We start from the raw sequence: 20,656 nt of genomic DNA on the forward strand, positions 1-20,656 counted from the left end.
CTCTTTCCACAGGGAGCATCTACACAAACCAGACCATGCCATACCCTCCATAAAGCCCGTCCCCAGCTTCCCAGTGCATTCTGACAGCACCTGTGAAGTCTTTGCACTTGCAGTTCCCTCTGCCTGCAATGCTGTTCCACCTGCCCCTCCCATGGCTGGCTCCATCCTTCAAGTCTCAATTTAAATGTCACTTCCCCAGAGAGTCTTCCCTGATTGAAAGTAGTTGGTCTCTCCCACACGTGCCTATCACGATTCTCTATTCAGGGTCTTTTCTTATTAGCACTCATCACAATATGCAATTATTCTACTTTATTGTTATTATTTTTGTTGTGTGACTGTCTTTCTCAATACAATATAAGCTCCGTGAAGGCAGGACCACGTCTGTCTTGTTTGTTGCTGTAGCTCCAGCACATACAACACTAATTCTTCAATCCTGGTGGCTAACAGAATAGGGACTCACTAAATGATTTTCAATAAACTAATTTAAATATACCCAGCTACACCAAGATATTAAGTTTAAAAAAAAAGACACATGGCAGTATGTAGAGTGTAAATTCCATTGTATTTCTTAAGAATTTTATATACACATATATATACCTACTAAGGGCACACAAGAACTAGTAAATGTGGTTGCCTCTGTGGGGGGACTGCAGGTCAAGGGGGGAAAGGTAGGAAGAATTAGAATTTTATAACCCTTTTTCCTATTTGGCTATCTTACTATATCCCTATATTTCTTTTATTATAATAATAGTAATGATGCTACCATCTTTTTTGGCACTGTAATTAGGTAGGAAATATGGAATATCAAAAAAGTAGGAAGATTCTCAGAATAAAGGACAGACATTTAAATGGAATAAATTTAGCTTCATGAAAAATCCACAATATTGTCTTTATTTCTTGCATTCCACTGAGGACCTGTGAGAGCATCTTCTGGCTCTGGCCCTGGTCTGCAGCCTGGCTTGTGACAGGCATTGTAGCTACTGGCACCATGGAAAAGAGCAAAGGCTCTGGGCTCAGAAGCAGTTGGTCTGAATTCCAGCTCTGCCACTTTACTAGCTGTAGGACCATTGACAACGTAAACTAGATGAGCCTCAGTTCTATTCATCTGTAAAATGGGATGATAATAGTACTTCTCTTATAGGGCGACTGTGAGGATCAATGTGATCATGTAAAGCAGTAAGCACAGTGTCTTGCACATAGTAAATGCTCGGTAAGTGGTAGTTATGATTTCATCCATTACACGCTGACAACCCTAAGCTTCCCATTGCACTCCGAGTTCAGATATCTGCAGGATAGGGAAGGAGACATCATATTCCAAGATGGCAAGGTGGTACTGCTTATCTGCCAATAGTTCAGGTTCTACATGGGTGGTCTACATATCCATCTGCACAGCAATGACTGGGAAAGTACTTGATCATTTTATTATATCTTAACCTGATTTTATAAAATTGTGTAAATGTAAAAATATGGTAGTGATAAGAAGTATGTTTATATCAAGAAAGTGAAAAGACAACCTACAGAATGGGACAAAATGTTTACAAATCATGTATCTGATAAGGGACTTGTATTCAGAATATATAAAGAACTCTTATAGTAATAAAAAGACCAATTAAAAAGTGGGCAAAGGGCTTGAACAGACATTTCTTCAAAGAAGATATACAAATGGCCAATAAGCACATGAAAAGACACTCAACATCACCAGTCATTAGGGAAATATAAATCGAAACCACAATGAGATATTACTTCACACCTACTAGGATGGCTATAGTCAGTAAGACAGGCAAAAGCAAGTGTTGGTGAGGATGTGGAGAAACTGAAGCCCGCATATTGCTGGTAGGAATGCAAAAATAGTGCAGCTACTTTGGAAAACAGTTTAGCCGTTCCTCAAAATGTTAAACATGGAGTTACCATACGACCTGAAAATTCCACTCTTAGGTATCTACCCAAGAGAAATAAAAGCGTATGTCCACACAAAAACTTGTACATGAATGCTCACAGCAGCATTACTCATAATGGCCAAAAGGTGGAAACCACCCAAATGTCCATCAACTGATGAATGGGAAAATGAAATGTGGTACATCCAGACGATGGAATGGTTTTCTGCAAGAAGAAGGAATGAAGTAGTGATACATGCTACGACATGGACAAATCTTGGAAATATTACCCTAAGTGAAAGCCAGATGCAAAAGGCCACACGTTGTCTGATTCCATTTATGTGAAAGGTCTAGAAAAGGCAAATTTATAGAGACAGAAAGATTAGCAGTTACCAGTGGCTGAGGGACTGGGGGCGTTGGGGTGGGGAGTGACAGCTAATGGGTACAGGGTTTCTTTGGGGGGGGCACAAAACATTCTGGACTCAGGAAGTGGTGATGGTTGTACCACCTTGAGATTATACTAAGACCACTGAATCATATACTTTAAATGGATGAATTATATCTCACTAAGGGAATTATGTGTATTGTTAACTCTTTATAATTGATATAAAGATAGAAATCATTAGATTTGTTGAAAGGGATGAATCTTTAGCCGGCACTCAATGTTCTTAAGCCTATTTTTTGGTCAGTGAAGGCAAATGATCAAATTGAAGATATAGTAGGAAACGCAGGAAATACATCATCAAAGATTGTATCCCAAAATGCAGGTGTAATTGGAAATGTTACACCGTTTTTATTCCCTAGGAACAGATGTGCCCTGTTGAAAGAATAAATTTGTGGTGTGGCTTTTGTACTTTTGATGTTGGACACATTTTCAGAAACCTGTATAAGAAGTAGGGCTCTGTGTATATAGTACTCTGCCACGGGAAGGCGAAAGATGCCCAACAAAGTGTTGGAGAGGATGTGGAGAGAAAGGAACCCTTGTACACTACTAGTGGGAGTGCAAACTAGTGCAGCTACTATGGAAAACAGTATGGAGATTCCTCAAAAAATTAACAATAGATCTACCATATGACCCAGCTATTCCACTGCTGGGTATTTATCCAAAGAACTTGAAAACACAAACGCATAAAGATGCATGCACCCCTATATTCATTGCAGCATTATTCACAATAGCCAAGACTTAGAAGCAACCTAGGTGCCCATCAAGGGACGAATGGATAAAGAAGATGTGGTATATACACACAATGGAATACTATTCAGTCATAAGAAATGATGAAATCTGGCTAATTTGTGACAACATGGATGGACCTTGAGGGCATTATGCTAAGTGAAATAAGTCAGAGGGAGAAAGTCAAATACCGTATGATCTCACTCATAAGTAGAAGATAAAAACAATGACAAATAAACACATAGCAACAGAGATTGGATTGGTGGTTGCCAGCAGAGAAGTGAGGAGGGACGAGGTTGAAAGGGGTGGTTAGGCACGCGTGCGGTGACGGATTGTAATTGGTCTTTGGGTGGTGAACATGTTGTAATCTACACAGAAATCGAAATATATAACAATGTACACCTGAAATTTATATAATGTTATAAACCACTGTTACCACAATAAAAAAAGAATTAAAAAATCAAAACAAGCAAACAAACAAAATCATATAACAAACACTCATGAGTCCAACACTCCTAAGAACTAAAGTCTTATCAATAACGTATGTCCACCCATGTGCTCCTCTCCTATCCAGTGCTCAAAACAAAACCAAGAAAACCCACCCCTCGTGGCATCTTCCGGGTCACTTGTGGACATGTGTGTGCGTAGAGTGGTGAAAAGTTTGAGTGACCCACCACACCCGTTCCCAGCTGAGGTCAGTTCAGCTCCCATGCTGTAAACAAGTGTCCTTTTTGTGGTCTATTTAATTCCACGTTTTTCATATTGTTGTTCTTTTGGTTTAACATGCCCGCCAGCATGGTGCTGGGGTGCTGTCTAGTGTTCCCAGGCACTAAGATGTGCTTTTTGGAGAAGGTGCATGCGTTAGACGAGTTTCACTGAGGCATTAGTCATGGCGCTGTGGGCTGGGAGTTCAATGGGAACAAATTAATAATCTATATTCAATCAAGTGTCTTTAAACAGAAATGCACATAAAACAGGGTTTTGTATTGGTCAGTTGATGAAAATGTGGTGACCAGAGGCTCACAGGCACCTAAACTTGTCTTCCCTAGGAGCAGTGGTTCCGTCCTGGCTAATTCTGTGTTCACGGTGACTTCATAGAACATAACTGCTGTGAATAACGAGGTTGAACTGTTTATCAGGATAAGTGCCGGGAAGGGAGCTACAAAGGTGCTGAGAATGATAGAGGATGATGTGTGTGGGGGTCTATACTTGATAGGGTGGTCGAGGAAGCCTCTTGGGGTGGTGACAGTTAAGCTGAGACCTACAGGATGAAAAAAAGCTGCCAAGCAGAGGGACCAGCAGGGAGCTGGCAGTGAGAAAGCCTTGGCCTGTGCTGGCACCTGAGCCCTGCTGGGGAGGTGATGGAGAAGCAGTCAGGGGCCAGCCCTGAAGGACCTTTTGGGCCTGGCTAAGAAGTTTGGGTTTATTCTGAAGGCCTGGAGTAAAGTTACAAGCTGTGAAATTACAAGCGAGCAGCGCAATCAAGTGCTTCGCTTCTTCCCTGTCTGGGTCCCTGTCTGTCCTCATCACTGGGCTCTAGAGGTCGCAGATCATTCCTTCTTCACCTCTGTGTTTCCAGGGCCTGGGATGGAGCTGGGACCAACCACCAAGGGGCACAGAGCGCAGACCCCCATGGGCCCACAGTACATGTTCCAGTATGTGTTTGTTGACTGAATTATCAAGCCCTGGCATTCCACGGCTGTAGCTGTGAAGAAACTGTAGCAGGGACTTTTCCCAGAACCTGGACCATCCCAGAATTCAGGCCTCAGCTCCCCAGGCTGACTGATAGGCCAGTGGTGGGGTAGCTTAGCTGTCAGCTCCAGCAAAGGCAGACCCACCATCCCCTTCTCCCCATCCCCAGGCAGGAGCTGGCAGGAGATCAGACGCTACTTCAATTCCAAGTAGCTCGTGAACAAAGGCTGTAAAGTTGCTAAGAAACCTGCTTTCTGAGAGTTCACTGTGTGTTCCTTTGTTTCTATGGTGTTGTGTGTGTGAGTGAGTGCACCATGGGCCGTTATGCTGCCAGCCCTGCATCAGGTTAGAACTGCAGGCTGCTCTGGGCACCGTCATGGACCCCAGCCACGGCCCAGCCAGGCAGCCCAGGCGTTGAGGGCGAACAAAAGAGGAGGCAGCTGCCCGAGGCCAGAGGTTGGCAGAGCTGTAAGCAGCTGCGAGAAGGAAGCTTTGGATACTGAATCCTGGACCCACTTCAGCAAAAGCCCAGAAACTCTAAGGTGGGAGACACAACAATAGCAGTGGGAGGGGGTCCCATTCCCATCCCCTAGCTGAGCTTGAAAAATAAATCCTTAATGAGATCAGGCCACTGCAAAATACTAGATGCCAGATTGGTAGAACTATGAGTCCAGGCCGACCATTATCTAATATGCTCCCCTTCTCCCCAGAGTCATATGGAGAATCTGAGGCTTGGGGAGGGGAAGGGGCGTTCCCAAGGGCACAGAGCAGAGAACAAATGTAGAAGCACTCTCTATAGAATCTATCAGATCTATGGGCTGTGAGGGGAGGAAAAAAGGCCTCAACTGTAATCTGAAACTATCTTACGCATCCATTTGTCCACTCATCAAATGCTTATTGAGCCCTTACTAGGTGCCAGGAGCCCCGAAGTCCCAATCTTAACTAAACACAGAAAAAAACAGGATCCAAAACTTGGAGCAAATTGCCAAGTTCTCTGAATCTGTTTCCGATAAGCATGCCAGCAGCACCAAGAGAGCTCCCACTCCATGTCCGGCTAAGCACGTGACCTTGGACTCACTGTGGGCTGGGCAGGAAGGAGCTTCCCCCCAGCCCTGAGGAGGCACCCGAGGGCCAGCCGTCCTGGATCTGTTTCCCACTCTGTAGGCCCCAGTACCCCACACACCTGGTACCTTGAGCAAGTCATTCTCGGTGCTAGACATTAGTTAAGGGCACATCTGATGCTGCCCTCACTCTGTCCAGTTTAAAACTCTCTAATGCTTCCTACTGCTTTTAAAATAGACATCAGAGACTCCTTAACATGGCCCACAAAGCCCTGCAGGGTCTGGCTGCTGCCTACCCCCTCCTTGTCTCTTCTTTCCATCCCATTCTGCCCCAGCCTCATCTGCCTTCATACCTTCAGAACACACATAGCCGTCATGCTCCCTCCACCTGGAATGTTCTTCCCTTTTTTTTTCCTAGTAACAGTTAAATCTTTTTAAAGGAACCATTAACATTTGTAGAAGAAAATATAGGTTAAAAATTATCATATTCATGGGTGGCAAAGTAGTTTTCAAACAAAAAACGATGGAAGTTACAAAAGAAAATATCGACCCTTTGGTTCCAGGGCTCAAACCTGCCCGTGGCCAGCGAACCGATTCCCCGACCCACGGTCCACAGCGCCCCCTGGTGGGACTTGAGAGACAGCACCAGCAGGCTGCTTCTGCTCATGGTCACCAGCAGCTCACATCCAGACTCAACCAGAGGACCATGGGTGGAGCTGGAAGCATCATCCCTTCTCGTTTTACTGCAGAATACTGAGGTCTAGGGGGCGGGACTTACACAAGCTCTCACTGAGTCTGTTGCAGAGCCAGGCCAGCCCGTGCTCTTTCCACCACATGGTATTACACACAAATCTAATACTCAAAAGCATCAAAATGGTTCGGTAAGTAGGGACTTGTGGCTGATGGGTGAGCAACAGCAATGAGCCAAGCTTACTTTGTATTGTCACTGCCCTCCTGAAATCCTCCACTCCTGGGTGTAGTCTGTAAGACCCTTGGTGGGCTATCCCACCCAACTCTGTGAGCTCACCTCTTTCTGTGCCTCCAATACAGGGACTCCTTCTGGCCTCAGGCACTTTGCACTAGCCTGGAACTCTCCCCTGCAAACTGCCTCTTGGCCCACATTCCCTCAGCTCCCACAGAGAGGCATTCCCTGACCATCTTACCTGATGCGGATCTCCACCCCAGTCTCTAAAGTATCTTGTTTCATCTCCTCCATAGCCCTGGTCACATCTGCAATCACCTTGGTTTGTTGTCTGATATCTCCCTTCCTCTCTAGAACGATGGCTGTTGGGCATTTGATCAGTACCCAGCAGCGGGCCTGGGTATGTAGGCGCTCAATGAGTATGTGGGGAATGATGAATGGAGAATGGTGCATGACAAAGAATAAGCCAGAGACCATGTTAGAGAAAGTCTGGAGGTTTACTCAACAACAATCACAGTCACAATTGTACATGGTAAGTCAGTTCTTCACAAAGGCTCACTTTTCCAGGCAGGAGAAGAGAGGTTGGTGGTCTTGAGCCTTCTCTAAGGAATCCCAGTCTGACTTCTCAAATCTCCCTGCCTGTAATCCCTTTGGGATCCCAGTCTTCAAGCCAATAACAGAGCAGGAGCCCAACCCTGTTGCCTGGCACGGCTCAATCAAAAACATTTTGGGAGCGGATGTTAAGAGGACCTTGTCACTTGGAATGTAGGTCCAACTCCCACCCCAGAGGTGGCAGTGGGCCTTGGCTCAAGATCAACTTTGAACTAAAATATTACTTCGATTTTCACAAAGAGCATCAGTTGAAAGCAGAAAAGAATTCCAGAACAGAACTGGACTCTTGCCCCTCTCCTGCACTTAGACATCTTCAGAAAACTTTAAAAGTGCATTTCCTCCTAGGAATTAGAAAAGATCACCCAATCTGTACAAACTACGGATCGCTGAAACAAGGAATCCAGATCTCTCAGCCATTACTGAAAAGTGCTTTGCCACTCTTTTGAGACTGCAGAGACTAGAAAAATCGAGATGCACAGAAAGAAATATGGAGCCATTTTCAAGGATATCACCTATTTCTTAAGGAGAAAAAGAAATTCAACAGGTAGTAGGTTTGAAAAGTGAATATATGGGAATCCTCCTGCTACGTCTTCAACAAGAACTGCTCTTGCTCCCCTGGACCTAATGTCACAATGCTCCCTTAATCACAGCATTCTAGAAATCCATATTGGATGCTAGAGAATACCAGAATCCTATGTATACTCTAGTTCGTGGTCAGATCTTTTCTGTGGATGGACTCCCTTCTGCCTCTGAGCTATTTCTTCCCAAAGGGGAGAATCAACACTTCCTGGCCTGTTTTAAAAGTTGAAAGCTCCAACTGGAGGCACAAGCTGGAATGGCTTTTCACACATGTGCCTGCACATTTAGCCACTTCCAAAAGCCTTGTACTTACAGCAAAGATGCTCTTGGCATTCTGAAATGTTTCTGGAGTCCCCCTTTGGAAAGGCTGCTGGTGGGCCACCCAGTCATGATACTTTCTAGCCACACCCTGCTTTGTGACCTCATGCTCAGAATAAAGGCTTTAGAGGAAAAGGTGCCCACATTCTCACCCATGACCTGGGTGACAGCACCTCCACAGGCTCCTGGCTGCTTTATTGAGCATCAGCTCTGGGAGTGTGAGCAGGAACCTGAATCCTTGAGACAGGTGGTTTTCAGAAATGAGGCCAAAACAATGAGAGGCCAGTGTTGGCAATCAGTCAGTCGGTCAGCTAAGCGATGAACTTCTCTCCACCCTTCCTCCATTACACACTTTGTCAAGTCCCAGCACCTACACGTGTGGGCTCAGCCAATGACAAACGCCAGAGAGCTCAGAGGACCCGCCCATCCCTTGTGCAGGGTGCAAAACCAGACTCCAAAGGAGAACTACAGAGGGGGGAAGATGAAGGCGGAGGACCGCTTGCTGCTGCTCCCGCTTTCCTCACGAGCCCTGGTCTTGCTGAACACATTGTCACCCACTTGGAGTGGGACCATTGGGAAATCTAGCCAGTGCTCCACACTCCACCTGGAGGCTAGGAGGGAAGACTGCAGGCATGGATCCCAAACACGTCCTCTCTCAGGGGCTGCTGAGGTCTTTCTAGTCCACGGACTAAATGAGTTGTCCAGCTGCCCTTTGAAATTTGGAGTGTTTCTTGCACTAACTGGAACAACTTCTGGCCTCTGACCCTTGGGGGACATCCCTGTCTCAGATCCTGCTCTAGGACCAACGTCTCCTGCTTGAAATTAGACATTAAGAAACACACACTCATCCAACTGCACACACTACCAAAAACGTTTCCCCTCCCCCCAACCCTGCCCCTTTATGTTTGGCTAGCAAGGCACTAGGAAATGGTTCAAGTTTAGGGATTTGCTGTACATTTGCATTTTTTCTTTTTAAAAGGCACAGTTTTTATTTTAATGATGCTGCATTGCTCTCTGATGATGAATCCTAACTCAACTCCTCAAATTGCAACGCTTTTGTTATCCTCGATTCTGGAAGGGGCCTCATCCTTCCTACAGAGGGCCACTTCTAAAGATGGAGCACTCGTTTGGAAAAGACACGAGGGATCAACAGGCAAGCTTTGCAAGGACAGGGGCCGCCTCTCTTGCGGACAGGTGGCCAGAGCAGGGCTTGTGCTGGGGCAGAAGTGGAAGTGATGTTTTGCCAGCTACATGATTTATTGGGGTGGTAGTGGTCAGGAGTGTTTATTTCTCCCCCAGACAATTGATGGCCTTGAGATCAGCCAGCATCTCAAAGGCTCTGATCCCAGATTTATGTCTCAGTTATTTGTTAAATGACACAATCAAGAGATTCAACTCTAACTGGAATACTGATTTCAAGTATTTCCAGGGCTAGCGGTGGAAGCCATAGGTTGTAGAAGGTGATTTCCACTTCTGAATCAGTGGGGGCGGGCTGGTTACAGAAACGCTTGCTGTTAGTCTGGGAGCCCTCTGGGAGTCTGACACATGCTTAAAAAAGCAAAAGGTAAACACGAAGGACTGGCATGGAGCTGGGTGTACATCTGGTGGGACACTGGGTTCTTTTCTCCACTGCAGCTGTGATGATGGTGGGAGGTTGTACGGCTTCAGGTCTGCACTGAGGACCGTGTCACACCAAGCCCTCTGATATGATCTGATGGACACAGGTCCCCCGGTCCCCTCCCCCCAACACCACCAACCTTGGATTTCACAGATTGTCTCTAGGCTGGGGGCTGCCTTGAATGGATTACACGGGGCTGGCTCCCTTAATCACAGCATTCTAGAAATCCATATTGGATGCTAGAATACCAGAATCCTATGTATACTCTAGTTTGTGATCATATTATAGAGTTCTTTAAAAATTGTAGAGTTCTCTATGAGAACTAGAACCATGATGAGGTCAGAGGCTAGGCATCTTGCCCATGGTCACCCAGGAGGCCTCCAGACTCTGTGAGGTGAGCACTTCACACCTCTGTTCCTCTCTTAAGGCAGGTAATTTGCCTGAGAGAGAGAGGGAAATGGAAGCATTGATCAGCCAGGAAAATTCAGCCAGAATATCTAGTTTGGAAGTCTTCTACTAGGCTTTTTCCATGGGCCCAGGCCGTCTGAAACACAGCCCTGAATGGCTGGTGGCTGGGCCGTCCTTGTGCCCGGAGAGGACTAAAATAGGCGTTTCAAGTACCCAGAGAGCAAGGGGAGACATCCTGTGTGTCCACGGCTGCAAAGGAATGTCTGGGGTTCCCGCTTCTGTCCTCAGGCCTCGCAGTTGGCCAGGGTTCAGTACTGAACACTCTGAGGGCCCCGGGTATGGCCTTCGACTGCATAGCCTGGGGCTGTGGCTGAGGACAGAAGCTGGGCAGTAACTGCACTTACCCCACAACAGGTGGAAACTAAAAGGCTGAAACCAGTGGCCCCAGAAAAAAATTCCTTCCCATTGCTGCACACGGGTGGCATGGGTGCTCAAAGCTGCCCCCAACAGGCAAAATTTGCCTCTCTTTCTAAAGGACTGTCATGTACAAGCCATCTGAAGGCTAGGCAACCCTGTAGGACTCATTTTTGGGTGGCCTAGGGCCATGACATTCCTCCTGCATAATGCTCAAGGGAACACAGAGACAAAGCTGAAAAGGCCCTCCTGGACTCCCATGATGCCATCAGGGTTAAAGCAGGCTCTGCTCTCTGTTCTCCACCCCACCTCCCCAGCTCAGGGCCTCCAGGACCAGGCAGACACCTGGCTCCAGCCTCAAGAGCCCACTTCGCCCTGGACCAGTTGGCCGGCACCTCTGCCATCACGGTGCCCACGGAAGGCCTGCCCCTTGGGAGAAGAAGGCTGCAGTGAGTGCTGGAGAAGACCCCGCCGGCCTGCCAACGGGGCGTGGAGGCTCAGTTTCTGTTGAATTTTTCCAAGACTGTTGAGTTGGTGTGTTCAAACAGCCATTGCTGCGTGCGAGAGGAGGGGTTACAGGTGTTCATGAAGATCCTGTGGTCACTTTCACTGCAGTCCACGCAACTGCCGCTGACAGGGTGGTACAGGGTCTTGTCCTGCAAAACAGGGAGGTTATCAGCCAGGTGGTGCTGGGATGTGAGCAAACGGCAGCAGCAAAGACAGCAATGAGGCAGCGAGGCCACGACTGGCCAGCCACTCACAGGCCTGTTTGGCTCTCCCCTTGAGCACACGGCGAGACACGGCCTACCTCCCTTGCAGCTGACCTTGCGGTGGGCCTGCGTTCTGGCAAACGGGATGTGGGCAGAAGTGAATGAAGCGTGCCCTTCCCGGCCTGGGCCCTAATCACGGCCTGTCTCCAGTCAAATTTCATTGGCTCTCATGGTATTTTTTTTTCAAATGGACTCAGTTGCCAACATTTAAGATTCTAGAGATTTCACATAAAAATCTGGATTTCTGGCTTCTCTTAAATGACTAGAAAGTTGGGTGTGGTAGGTTTGTGGAACAAATGCATGAGTGACTGGGCTCTGGTGGGAGAAGGAGTGAGGCAGTACAGTGCTTTTTTTTGTGTGTGAGGAAGATTGGCCTTGAGCTAACATTTGTGCCAGTCTTCCTCTATTTTGGATGTGGGATGCTGCCACAGCGTGGCTTGACAAGCAGTGCGTAGGTCTGTGCCCAGGATCTGAACCCATGAACCCCAAGCCGCTGAAGCGGAGTGTGCCAACTCTAACCACTATCCCACCAGGCTGGCCCCGTTTTTTTTTTTTTTTAATGAAGCAGGTTGCCCTGTTCCCCCACAGATCCTGTCTTACCTTGCGGTATTTCCAGAGCTGGTTGCCCTTCATGCTGTGGCAGTCGTAGAGGGTGACGGGGCTGGTGTGGGAGACGGCGTCGAAGCAGAACTTCTTGGTGTGCTGGGGGTCTCCAGGCCGGATGTCCTCTCTCCAGGTGAAGGTGAATACCTGGACACACAGGGACATCATGATAGGGAGAGGAAAGCTAGGGGACTTTCTTTTTTTGTAATTACAGAGAATTGTAAACCCAGAGGTCCAGAAAAAAAAAAAAAAAGAGTATACTGCCCACACCTGTTCCAATCACTGCGCGTCAACAATCACCAGCTCATGGCGAATCTTGCTACCGCTTTATCCCCACACTCCCCCACCCCCATGTTATTTCGAAGCAAATCCCAGCCATTGTGTCGTGTCAGCTGTCAATACTTCAGTGAGTGCCATTGTAACAATGAAAAGTCACCACAAAGTCCTCAGTGTCATCAAATATCTAGGGGTCAAGTGTTCTCCGATCGTTGTACAAATTTCTCTTCAGGTCATCTGTTTGAATCAGGATCCAAATCAGGTCCCCTTATGGCATTTGATTGATCAGCTTTTTTCCCAGAAGCTTTATTGAAGAACAATTGGCATATGACAAACTGCACACATTCAAGGTGTACAATTTGATGCGTGCATTCAACATATGTTTACACCTGTGAAACTGTCATCATGATCAAAGCAACGCACATCTCCATCACCCCCAAAGGGTCCTCATGCCCCTTTGCAATCTCTTCCTCCTACTCCTCCCCACTCCCCGGGCCCCTGTGCAAACACTGATCTGTTTTCTGTCACTTTTTTTATATAAAAAGATTAGATTTTGCTAATCGACTAGAATTTTATATAAAAAGAATCATACAGTATGTATTCTTTTTTTGTCTCATTTTTTTCACCAACATAATTTTGTTGAGATTCATCCCTATCATAATAGCATTTATCACCAGTTCATTCTTTGGTATTGCTGGGTAGTATTTCACTGCATGGTAATCTATTTACCTGTTCTCGGACATTTGGGTTGTTTCCAGTTTTTGGTTATTACAAACAAAGATGCTATGAACATTTATGTACAAGTCTTTGTATGGACATATGTTTTCTTCTAAAAGATTTTGTTTTAGGTTTTATGTTTAGGTCAATGACCCATTTTGAGTTAATTTTGGTAAATATATAAGGTATTGAAATTCTTTTCTTTTTTGCATATGGATATCCAATTGTTCCAGCACCATTTGTTGGAAAATCTATCTTTTCTTCACTGAATTGCCTTTAAACTTCTGCAAAAATCCGTTGTCCATATATGTCTGGGTCTATTTCTGGACTCTCTATTTTCTTCCATTGATCTTTATGTCAATATCACAGTCTTGACTACTGACACTTTATATCTTGAAATCAGGTAGTATTGGTCTTTTAACTTTATACTTCTTTTTGAAAGTTGTTTTGGCTATCCTAGGCCCTGTCCAATTCCATATGAATTATATAATCAGTTTTTCAATTTCTACAAAAAAGCCTGCTAGGATTGTATTGAATTTCTATATTGGTTTGGAAAGGATTGATATCAATATTGAGTCTTCCAACCTATGAACATGGTATAAATGTTGATTTATTTAGAACTTCTTTAATTTCTATCAGCAGTGTTTTGTAGTTTTCAGTGTACAGGTCTTTCACATCTTTTGTAAGTTATATATTCGAGTAGTTCATTTTTTTTGTTATAGTCAATGCTTGTTTTGAATTTTAATTTCTGATTTTTCATTATCAGTATATAAAAATACAATGATTTTTGTATCCTGTAACTTTTTAAAACTCAGTTATTAGTTCTGGTAGCTTCTCTGTAGATTCTATTGAATTTTCCACAAAGATGATCACATAGTCTGCAAATAAAGACAGTTTTCCTTCTATTGCCATCTGGATGACTTTTATTCCTTTTTCTTGCCACAGGTTAGAACCTCCAGTACAGTGTCAAACAGAGATGATGAGGTTGGAATCCCCGTCTTGTTCCTGATCTCGGGGGTGAGCATTCAGATTTTTACTATTAAATATGATGTCAACTGCAGGCTTTTTATAGATGCCTTTTATCAACTTGAGGAAGTTCCCTTTATTCCTGGTTTGCTGAGAGTTTTTACCAGGAATGGATGTTGGATTTTGTCAAATGCTCTTTCTGAGAGTACTGAGGTGATTACACGGTTTTTCTTTTTCAGTTTAACATGGAGAATCATACGGATTAATTTCCTAATGTTAAGCCAACCATGCATTCCTGGGATAAATTACACTTAGTCATGATGTACTATCCCCTTTACATACTGTTGGCTATGAGTCTGTAAAATTCTATTTAGAACTTTTGCATTTATGTTCATGAGGGATATTGGTCTGTGGTTGTCTTATAATGTCTTAGCCTGGTTTTGCTATTAAGGTAATGCTGGCCTCACAAAATGAGTTGGGCAGTATTTCCTCCTTTTCTGGAAGAGTTTTTGTGGAACTGGTAACGTTTCTTCTTTAAGTGTTGGCAGAATTTACCAGTGAGCCTATCTGGGCCTGGATTTTCCTTTGTAGTTTTCAACTACACTGTCAATTTCTTTAACAGGATCACGGTGTTTTCCACTCCGACTGGTGAGAACAGGTACTATTCCTGGCCCTGCGTGAGCACCGGGCACTGTTCCCTCCAATCCTTGCAGGTGGTTCTTTCTCCAGCCCCAGGCAGTGTCCTCACACGCATGCACTGACCAGTACTCTGCTGAATATTCCAGACGGACTCGGGAAATCTCCGAAGTCCTCTCTGTGTGGCTCTCTCCTCTACCACATGCTGTTTTGTGTTTCCAGCCACCTTGGTCTCCTGCACTCGCAGCTCTGTCTCCTCAACTCAGGGAGTCCGCCTGGCTCCCCCGGGTTCCCCTTCCCTCACTTGTGGACGGGAAACTCTCTCAAACAAGGAAGCTGGGACCGCATAGGGCTGACATTGCTTGCTTCTTATGTCTCAAGAATTACTGTCCTTTGTTGGCTGATGTCCAGTCTTGAAAACAGTTCTTCCACATATTTCATCCATTGTTTTGTTGGTTCTGGCATGAGGGTAGATCCAGTCCCTGAAGTGGACCATCTTGGCCAGAAGTGGGCATCGTGACGATGGAAGAATGGTATTGCCAGCTACAGCCTCCTAACTGTTTATTTCCTGGGCCTTTTCCAGCTCAGGACTTGTATTTTAGACTCACATTTCTCCCTTTACAGGTTCATTAGTTCTCTCTGCTCAGGGTAGTTGAGGGCCCAAGGGGATACCAATCCCACTGGGGCAGGTGGGCTACCATGCTTCCCATTTCAGAGGCTGGGGCCTGGCACAGCCACACCCGGGCACCATTCTGTTGCTTGTTTGAGCGAATCTTCAGGCATTAATGTGGATTCTCTCCCACATAGGCTGTTCTCAGGCCAAGCTCCCTGGGCACATTCTATCCGGGCCCCACGTTCCTCCTGGTCTCTTTTGGGGTCCCAGGGTTGAGATGGGAGCAGGCAGCAGCCACACACCGCTTTGGAGAATTCAGAAGAATTAGTCAAGGAGAGCCACTGTCTAATAAGAGTTGTTGTCAAGAAAGGCTGAGGGAGAGTGACAAGCATTTCAGAGGGAGGGGCAGCTCTCGCCAGGCTGGGCGCTGTGCCCGTGTGAGACATGATGCCGTCCACGCTCAGTGAGGATGTATGCACCCCTTCAGAGTTCTGTTTTTGCAGAGGACCCGCATTATAGGCTTATGTCAGTATACACTTCCAAAATGCCAGAAAATCCACAGTAAGGAGACTATAAAAATGTATCCTTCAAGCAAGATCCAATGGATGCTGTGTGATTTACCGTCGGGGTTAACCGCTTGGAGGAAGGGATGTCAGGAAGCCAAATGCAGTTTCCCGAGAGTTGCCCGCCTGTCTGGCTTGCACTCCTCATTCTTCTGATAACCTCCCCTGGGGAACCAACCCTGTCTCACTCTTCTCCCTGCCCTCCCGTGAGGCTGACGAGACCCCAGGCTCCAGGAGTGGGCACGTGACCCAGGCCCTCTAAGTACGAAGACTGGATCACATCCCCACCATAACCGGCTCAGGAAAGCCAATGTGTGAAGCCCCAGGGCTTTCCCAGAACTCTGGGAAGGGACATGCTTTTCCACTGAGAGGGAGCGGGCCGGAAGCCCTTGCTGTTGGTGGTCACATCTGCCACCACCTGGGGAGAGCAGGTTAAGAATGAAGCCAACCGAGAGGAAGCAGGGTTGAGACCCTGGAGAGAGCCCAACGACGTCATCTAGGCTTTTCAGTGAGATGAGCCAGTAACTCCCTCTTTTTGTGGAGGCCATTTGGTGGGGGGGTTGGGGGGGGGGGAAGGGCGTATCTGTCATCTGCAACCAAAGTCCAGACTGATGCAATGGGAAGGATTCCCCTTTCCAAGGTGTTCAGGAAGCTCTTCTAAGTCACTCCCTGGGCTTACTCATTGTTGACCTGTGGCCTCTCCCTCCCAGCCCTGACCATGTGAGCGCTCCAGGTCACAGATGGCAAAGAGAACCTGGCTGCCAGTCCCGAGGGGTGGCACTTACCTGCATGTTGTTCCAGGCGGCCTCCCCACGGCCCCGGACGCAGCTCTCCAGCCTCAGTGGGGAGCCCAGGGCCCCGTGCTTCGTGTCTGCACATAGCCCTGTGCCCACGTTGCGGATCTGGATGGGAGAGAGTGGACCAGTAAGGCACCTCGAGACGCCCACCTGGGCCCCTGCTGGGGTGGGAGGAGGGAACCAAGGCAGAGGCATCAGATGGGCTGGGCTCTTTGCCTTAAGAAGCTTGCCGTGGGTTAGCAGAAGTGCCTTGAGCATCTCAATAAAGGAGCAGCCGCTCCACAGAGGAGCTCCTCTAAACCCTCCTGGCTCAGAGCATGTGGAGTCACGAGGTGGGGGCAGGGATGGGCCTGGAGCTGAGCGGCTCTTAAAAGGACTCCCTGGTCCCACTCCTGGAGAACTTGATCCTTGAGGTCCAGAAATCTAATTTTACCCCTATTCCACGTCAGCCAGGGGCCAGACCTTGAAACCCACCCTAGAAAAGGACAGGACATCTCTGCTGTAGGGTCTTGGGCTCTCTGCCTTTTAGGGCAGGCGAATGGCAAGAGGTGGCAGCATCCAAAGAACAACAGTGGTCTCACGAAGATGCGTCCAGTGTGGTGGGAGGAACGCCGGCTGGGAGTGTGAAGGCCTGGGCTGCTCGTGTGGGTAGCCGCGCTTACTGTGGGCAGGCCACCACGCCAGGCGCTGGGATCACATCTTGTCGTTCCCACCTCAGAGATACGGCTCCCATTTTGCCTGAGGGGTGGGGGGTGAGGTGGCTGTGAAAACACACCACTCCCATGGCCCGCTGCAGGGAGTCTGGGTGCCTGGCTGCTGTGCTCCCAATCCACCACTGTGTCCGGGTGGAGGCCACGCCTCCCTGGGCTGCTTCCTGCCAGTGATGAGGGAGGTAGGGCTAGTGCGACAGGCCCTCTCTGCGGAGATGCCGCACTCCTTTGACAGGACATCTGGCTTGAAGGCTCCTCGTTACCCTGGCCCAGTTTCCTCAGAGCCTCAGTGCTGTCTGGGACTCTTCCTACGTGGCCCTCCTTCCTCCCCTCTCCCCTTCCCAGAGGGCAGACGGCCATCACGTCTGCCGGTTCTTCCAGCCTCCCCCAGCTCCTTTCTCATTTTTTCTCTCACGCTTCCCCAGTAAGTCTCCTGCATATCTATTCCCATCTTGGTGTCTGCTTCTCGGAGGACGTGAACTAACACACGGGAGAAAGCTGATAAACTGCAAAGAAATGAAGGGCTTCATGAGGGAACTCAGCACGACACCTCCTCTAGAACCTTCATGCCAGTGTTGGGTGGGGCTCGCCAAAGGGCTTCGTCAGGAAAGGTCCCTCTAACGTGCTGTGTGAATGTGTACAAGTCACACCTGGCGTTTCTGCCAGCCCCTCCTTCCTCCAGTATCCACACCCTGATTTTCCATGGGGCTCCCGCTTCTGCCCACCCTGTGGCCAGTCAGAGCACCCATCCTCCCCTTCCTTTGCCCCTTCCTCCAACGGCCAGAGATTGGTGCAGATCCAAGAACAAGACTCAACTCCTGGACCTTTGCTGGCTCCCCTGGGAAAGAGGCAACCACCTCCTCCTGGGTTGGCTAAGCTGGGGCTTTGTCAGCCTGAAGCTTCTGGAAGCCATCTTGCTACCCTCAGCATGAAGCCAACACAAAAGGAAACAGAGTTAAGCAGGAGAAAAGAGACTGCTGTCACTTGAGCCCGTGGATTCAGGTGTGTCTGAAGCCACAGCCACACTAAGTTCCTGTGAGAATCAATAAATTCCCTCTTGTCACTTCAAATTGGACTTCTCTCACCTGCAGCTGAGGAGCTCCAATTCTGATGCTCCCCTCCCCAATCCACCCATCTATATGTGAGTGGGTCCTCTCAGCGGGGAGACCCAGGATCCAGTGATGGAGTGCGTCCCCCCCTGGTAAGACTGTCTGCCTCCTCCAGCAGGACTGGCTTCGTGGGTGTGTGACACAGGCAGTCACACGGGGCCCCTTGCTCAGATCTGTGCTTGGTTTAAAGGTCTGCCGTCACTGTCTTAAAATTCTTCATTTTATCTGCGGACTTATAAGTGAAATCTGAGGGGGCAATGGGGCAGCATGAACAGAGGTGGCACATGCTATGCGAGCATCTGCCATTCCTTTCTGCTGCCATCACATAGAGCGTCTGTGAGGCCCCACAAGCACAGAATCCCGGGGGTCCCACACGCATGGGGGCTCAGTGAGAATCAAAGCGAGTACAGGGTGAGTTAGTCTATGACTAGGTGGGGGTGCTAGCAGGTCCAAGAGACCTCGTTTTCCTTTCCAACCAGAACTTGCTTTGGCTGTATAAGAAGGGCAGTGGCATCCTAAGACTCAAGAAGGACCGAGGGGCTCTCTGTGTCTTTCTTACTGGGGTTATTTCCCTGGATTAGCCCACCGCTCAAGCAGCAGGAGGAAAGGGAAGCACAGGGCAGCCCTCAGTCCCTTTGCCCTCGGCTCCTCCTCACTCATCAGGAAGCCAAGGCAGACATGTTGGCAGAATGTACGCATTATCAAGAAGCGAAATAAAACCAGCTGCGTTAGTTTTGTGCGGTGTTTCCACTGTTCTGGTAAGAAATACACATGCACGTACAAGGGTTAAAACACAAACTGTGAAATTTCGCCGATTCTGCACATGAGTTAAACGCTCTTTCATTTGCATTTAAAACCGGCACTGCATAATACAAAGAGGAATGGTAAAATTTATGCTAATAATTCAAAGCTTTAATTTTTCTCTACTCAATATTGAATAGCAAATGAAAAAACACCATGACAGGGCTAGAGAGAGACCAGGAAAGAAAGGAAAACGTTTTGTAGGAAAAGAAAGCAAGCAAGCAAGCGGCACTTTGCTCCTGTCCGTGAAGGGGTCTCCACGTGCATTTGGCACCCAGCCCCCATTTCGTCGCTGGCCCTGCCCCCCAGTCTCACCTCCCCCCAAGCCGCAGCCGGGGGCTCCACGGGTGGGTAGAACTTGGGCAGGTCCCAGGCGATCTGGGTCATAAACCACCGGAAAGTCTTGCAGTTCAGGCTGCTACGGAGCTGCTTCTGGGCGGCCACATCCCCGGCGGAGAGGTGGCGGTACTCCGGGCGCCGCTGGTAAATGTGCTCCGCGTACTCGTCCATCCACACTTCGGCCACGCGCTTCAGGTTCTGGGGGCGACAGGCAGGGGCAAGGGTCAGGCTCTGGGCGGGGCTGAGGCCGGGGGCTGGGCTGCAAAGGGTCCTGCAGGTTGAGATCAACCTTCCTTATTTTACGTTGCAGCAAGGACCCTACCCCACCAGGGTTTTAAGCCTTCTATATTTCTATTATTATGATGCATGTTTTAAGGGCTCTACAACTGACTCTTGAATAACAGGCTGCTGTTGCTCTGCCTGACTCTCTTCCATCCTCTATTTTTCTACTGAGAGCCCCCAACGATTTTCCTTTGGAGACCCACCACTGCCTCATTGTCGCCTGATGTGGCTTGAGGAAAGGCACATAACCCAGCTTGGCTAATGGGAACACAGACAGCCCTGGACAGGGGATTGGTTAGCAGTGAGTGTGTGACCTAAGCCAATCCAATCAGAATCAACTGGCATTAGCTCTGGAATTCTTGCTGGAACTATGGGGGAAGAATTCCTCAGTTGCCGCATGGATTGCTGGGTAAGATGCCAACCAGAGCTGCTGTCATCATGTGGCCACCCTCTGAGGAAAGCCTGTCCAAGGATGACGTCAACTCAGAATGAAGCAGAGCTGAGGGCAAGTGTGAGGAACAAATTCCTCCTTTTAGCACATGAATCCAGCCATGCCTGAAGCCAGAACCACCTCAGGACTTTCCAGTTACATGAGCCAGTAAATTCCTTTTCCTGAGTTGGGTTTCTGTCTTTTTTCAACTAAGAGTGCTGGCCAAATGGCATGGTAGAAACAAATTACAATTTGCCAGTAAAAGAGATAATTCCATCAGAATCTGGAATTTTAAATAATCCTTTGAGGAGCCAAGGTGGCTGCTACTTTTATTACGAAGCAGAAGGATAATCAATAAAAAAATGACAACCATAT

General features: G+C 47.8%; 1 protein-coding gene and 1 long non-coding RNA gene across 3 annotated transcripts in view; one reads left to right on the plus strand and one right to left on the minus strand.

The window, feature by feature from the left end:
• The first annotated feature begins 214 nt into the window (after positions 1 to 214).
• Positions 215 to 20,656, plus strand: part of LOC123288994 (uncharacterized) — a 48,727-nt gene continuing 28,285 nt past the window's right edge. For both annotated transcript variants that reach the window (XR_011505751.1, XR_006532670.2), the window contains exons 1-2: positions 215 to 5,279; positions 13,981 to 14,052. This is a non-coding gene — a long non-coding RNA (uncharacterized lncRNA). The remainder of the gene's footprint in view (positions 5,280 to 13,980; positions 14,053 to 20,656) is intronic.
• GALNT10 (polypeptide N-acetylgalactosaminyltransferase 10) overlaps positions 7,199 to 20,656 on the minus strand; it is a 216,567-nt gene continuing 203,109 nt past the window's right edge. The window contains exons 9-12 of the mRNA XM_014846938.3: positions 19,546 to 19,767; positions 16,599 to 16,715; positions 12,040 to 12,189; positions 7,199 to 11,325 (exon numbers count right to left, since the gene is read on the minus strand). Of these exons, the coding sequence (XP_014702424.2) occupies positions 11,167 to 11,325; positions 12,040 to 12,189; positions 16,599 to 16,715; positions 19,546 to 19,767 (648 nt within the window). The 3' untranslated portion in view covers positions 7,199 to 11,166. The remainder of the gene's footprint in view (positions 11,326 to 12,039; positions 12,190 to 16,598; positions 16,716 to 19,545; positions 19,768 to 20,656) is intronic.

This window comes from Equus asinus, chromosome 9 (genome assembly GCF_041296235.1).
Source record: "Equus asinus isolate D_3611 breed Donkey chromosome 9, EquAss-T2T_v2, whole genome shotgun sequence".
Lineage (NCBI taxonomy): Eukaryota > Metazoa > Chordata > Mammalia > Perissodactyla > Equidae > Equus > Equus asinus.